This window comes from Triticum aestivum, chromosome 7B (genome assembly GCF_018294505.1).
Source record: "Triticum aestivum cultivar Chinese Spring chromosome 7B, IWGSC CS RefSeq v2.1, whole genome shotgun sequence".
Classification (NCBI taxonomy): domain Eukaryota; kingdom Viridiplantae; phylum Streptophyta; class Magnoliopsida; order Poales; family Poaceae; genus Triticum; species Triticum aestivum.
The window spans coordinates 429,858,666-429,862,975 of NC_057813.1; the positions used below are offsets into that span (position 1 = coordinate 429,858,666).

At 54.6% G+C, this 4,310-nt stretch overlaps 1 protein-coding gene across 1 annotated transcript; it reads left to right on the top strand.

The window, feature by feature from the left end:
- Positions 1-205: 205 nt before the first annotated feature.
- Positions 206-2,180, top strand: LOC123160811 (cytokinin hydroxylase). Its single transcript, XM_044578646.1, has 3 exons — positions 206-696; positions 1,089-1,488; positions 1,571-2,180. The coding sequence occupies exons 1-3, from the start codon at positions 284-286 to the stop codon at positions 2,000-2,002; spliced, it is 1,245 nt and encodes a 414-aa protein (XP_044434581.1). The 5' UTR covers positions 206-283; the 3' UTR covers positions 2,003-2,180.
- The last annotated feature ends 2,130 nt before the right edge of the window (positions 2,181-4,310 follow it).

Below are 4,310 nucleotides of genomic sequence, written 5' to 3' on the forward strand. Positions count from 1 at the left end.
CACGCCTTCTCGTCGGTAACCTCCATGACGTCTCCGCCCTGGTCGCCGAGTCCACCGCCGGGGACATGGGCTCTCTCAGCCACAATATCGTCGGCCGCCTCCTGCCGCACTACGTTCTCTGGTCCAAGAAGTTCGGTCAGTGGGCCACGTATGTTAATCGCGTCGCTGGCCGGCCATGACCCGCCTGCCAAGTCTGACCGGAGCTCGGTTTTTCCTATCTGCAGGGAGGTTGTTCGTCTACTGGTACGGGAGCGAGCCACGGGTGTGCGTGACGGACGCCGTCATGGTGCGGGAGCTGCTCTCGTCGAAGCATGCGCACGTGACCGGCAAATCGTGGCTGCAGCGGCAGGGCGCCAAGCACTTCATCGGCCGTGGCCTGCTCATGGCGAACGGTGCCACCTGGTCGCACCAGCGCCACGTCGTTGCCCCCGCCTTCATGGCTGACAAGCTCAAGGGCAGGGTCGGGCACATGGTGGAGTGCACGCGGCAGACGGTGCGAGCGCTGCAGGAGGCGGTGGCGCGGGGCGGAAACGAGGTGGAGATGAGCGCGCACATGACGAGGCTCGCCGGCGACGTCATCGCGCGCACCGAGTTCGACACCAGCTACGAGACCGGCAAGCGCATCTTCCACCTAATTGAGGAGCTTCAGCGGCTCACCGCACGCTCCAGCCGCTACCTCTGGGTCCCCGGTAGCCAGTGAGTCATCAATCAAACATCACCTCACCACAAATTATTTATTCATTTTTGAAAATATCTAAGTGCATTTTCATGGTGATCCTGCATTCCTTTTCTCTGTCGTGGTTTAAAGTAGTACTCCCTTCGTTTTTATTTACTCTGCATATTAGAGTTGACTGAAGTCAAACTTTATAAAGTTTGACCAAGTTTATAGAAAACAATATAGACATTTATCATAATAAATTTATACAATGTGAAAGTACATTTAATAATAAATTTAATATTGTTGATTTGTTATTGTATATCTTAATATTTTTGTATATAAACTTGGTTAAAGTTTGTAAAGTTTGACTCTGACCAAAGCTAATATGCGAACTAAATAAAAACAAAGGGAGTACTACGGTTTTTTTTAGGTATTTTCCGAGCAAGTACAGAAGAGAGATGAAACGGCTGAACGGGGAGCTAGAGCAGGTGCTCAAGGAGTCGATCCAGCGCAACCGCGAGATCGCCGACGAGGGGCGGAGGCCGTCAGCAGAGGCGTGCAGCCGGGGGCTCCTCGGGATGCTCCTGGCCGAGATGGAGAAGAAGGAGAACGCGTTCGGCCACGGCGAGCTGGGGTACGATGCCCAGACGATCATTGACGAGTGCAAGACCTTCTTCTTCGCCGGCCACGAGACATCGGCGCTGCTCCTCACCTGGGCCATCATGCTGCTTGCCACGCACCCGGAGTGGCAGGACAAGGCTCGCGCCGAGGTTGCCCAAGTTTGTGGCCACGCTCCACCCGCCGCAGATCACCTCCCGAAGCTCGCCGTCGTAAGCCATTTGACACCGTCGAAACACATGCACTCCGGCGCCACTGTACACGTCAATGTTTAACACGTGGATGCGTGTGCAGCTGCAGATGGTGATCAACGAGACGCTGCGCCTGTACCCGCCGGCGACGCTGCTGCCGAGGATGGCCTTCGAGGACATCACGCTCGGCGGCGAGCTGCGGGTGCCGAGGGGCGCGTCGGTGTGGATTCCCTTGCTGGCCATCCACCACGACGAGGCCGTGTGGGGCGCGGACGCGCACGAGTTCAGGCCGGACAGGTTCGCGCCCGGCCGCGCCCGGCCAGGAGCGGGTCGGTTCCTGCCCTTCGCGGCCGGGCCACGCAACTGCGTCGGGCAGGCGTACGCCATGGTGGAGGCCAAGATCGTGCTGGCCATGCTGCTCGCGAGCTTCCGCTTCGGTATCTCTGACGAGTACCGCCACGCGCCGGTGAACGTCCTCACCCTCCGGCCGCGCCACGGCGTCCCCGTGCGCCTGCTGCCGCTGCGAAGCCTGTAGGCCGGCTTGGGTTTGGGGCTTTTGGCAGCGTACTCGCAATTTTGAGTGTTTTATTTTTTGCATTTCTTTTTTGTAGAGAGAAATTTCGTGCTTCGATTCGGAATGAAAGTCTGTAGTATCTATGTAGAAAGTGGCGGAGGACGAAAAAATACTTGAGGTGGGGTGGACTCACAGGCTGATGTGGAGCAAACTAAATTTTTTTTTCGAGAGTACGCCAATAGCGTACCGTATTTTTATAGAAGGGAGAAAAAGTTTTACAAGAGACGAGCAATCAATGCGAACATCGATCACCCAAGCACCCACTCACACCTACGGTAGATCAATCGTGATCTCTCACAAAACGTTCTAATCCACCCACTCCAACACCTGCAATATGCCAATCACGAATCTCCTCAAGGATGGCTCTAGCTAACTCATTGTAGTCCTTAACCTGTTCCGATCTGTTGAAAACTTTAGCGTTTCTCTGTTTCCATAGCGACCAAGCCGCAGCAATTATGAGTGAATCGAAACCTCGCTTTTGCTTCCCATGGAATCCAGCTCGTGTCCTTAGCCACCAGTCGACAAAAGTATCCGTGCTGCTGGGGTGGGGTATGTCAATTTCCAGGGTGTCCAAGCACTTATGCCACACTTGTCTAGCATAGACACATTGCACCAAGATGTGCTCAGCCGTGTCCTCATCCTGCAAACAAGTATAGCATGGCGATGGGTTATCTTGCAGGCCATGGCGTACCCGTCTGTCCGATGTCCACAATCGATGCTGCACCGCAAGCCAGGTAAAGATTTTGCACTTTAATGGCGCCCAGCTACACCAAATCGCCACAGCTGTAGGTGATACGATCGTACCCTGGTTGAGCCTCATGTAGGTGGATCTCGCCGTGTATAAACCTGATGGATCATGCGGCCAAGAGAACGTGTCCTCCAGCAGCTCATCTCTCGGCACTGTCGCAATGGCATGTCTCAAATGGACTGTTTGCAGCAATGCTCCGAAGGTTGTCTGTGGTTGCACGTCGAGTGCCCACCTTTCTCCTATCAAAGCCTGGGCAACCGTGCGTGAGTTTCTGACCCTTTTCTCCACTCCCGCCACAAGCAACGGCGCTATATCCCTGACGGAGAGTCCATGAATCCACCGATCCCTCCAAAACAGGATCTTGTCTCCTTTGCCCACTGTGATCTGCACCAAGCTATCGAAAACGAGCCTCGCATCTTCATCCACCATGAGTCCCAGTCCATGCCACGGCCTTTGAGGGTCTGTGCGCCTCATCCATTCCCAGCGCACCCTAAGTGCGAGCGCTTGCAGTCTCAGGTTTTTAACTCCCAGGCCTCCGAAGCTAGTCGGCTTGCAGATCGTATTCCATGCCACTAAGCATTGGCCTCCGTTCACTTGATCTTTCCCCGCCCAAAAGAACGCTCGCATCCATCTATCAATATCCTCGAGTACCCAGCCAGGGGCCTTCATCGCGAGCAGTTGATGCACAGGTCTCGCTGCGATGACCGATTTCACAAGTACAAGCCGGCTTGATCGCTGCAGCAGACCCCTCTGCCAAGCCGGGAGGCAGTGCCGCACTTGATCCAAAAGGGGCTGCCAATGCGCCTTCGTGAGATGCTTGATGGCCAGTTGCAGTCCAAGGTATTTGCACGGGAATTCTCCAATGGGGCATTGCAACAGATTCTGCACTCTGGCTTTGTCTTCCTGGTCCTCCGAGATCAAAATCGCCGACGATTTCCTGTAATTGACCCTCAGTCCCGAAGCTTCTCCAAATAGCTGCAGTGCGATCCTGACGAATCCCAGATCCTGAATGTTTGGCTTGACGAATAACGCCACGTCATCCGCATATATAGATAGTCGCTGGGTCGCCGAGATTCCGGTGTATGAGCTTAGAACTCCATCAGCCATGGCTTTGGAAACCAAAGCCGTGAGGACCTCCATTGCAATGACAAAAAGCAGCGGGGAGACCGGGTCCCCTTGTCGCAGCCCTTTTGCATGCCAGATCCTTCTTCCCGGGGCTCCATTGACTAGCACTTTGGTGCTCGAAGTATGCAGCAGGACAGCTATCCACCTGAGACATCTCCCTCCAAAGCCTTTGGCGCCGAGCACTTCGAACAAGAAGGGCCAGGACAGGGAATCGAAGGCACGAGATATGTCGAGCTTTAGGAACACACCTATGTTCTTCCTCGCGTGAATCTTCCTGGCCACTTGCTTAACAAGGAGGTAGTTGTCATGCAAGCTTCTTCCGCGGATGAACGCGGACTGATTGGCAGCCACTAAATCTTTCATGAAAGGCCTAATCCGATTAGCCAGTAGCATGGC

What these genes read in the sequence shown, in the direction of transcription:
- LOC123160811 (XM_044578646.1), top strand. Translation starts at nt 284, where the DNA reads ATGGTGCGGGAGCTGCTCTCGTCGAAGCATGCGCACGTGACCGGCAAA. An exon ending in CTCTGGGTCCCCGGTAGCCA is followed by an intron (nt 697 to 1,088) that starts GTGAGTCATCAA and finishes GGTTTTTTTTAG; the next exon opens with GTATTTTCCGAGCAAGTACA. An exon ending in ACCTCCCGAAGCTCGCCGTC is followed by an intron (nt 1,489 to 1,570) that starts GTAAGCCATTTG and finishes ATGCGTGTGCAG; the next exon opens with CTGCAGATGGTGATCAACGA.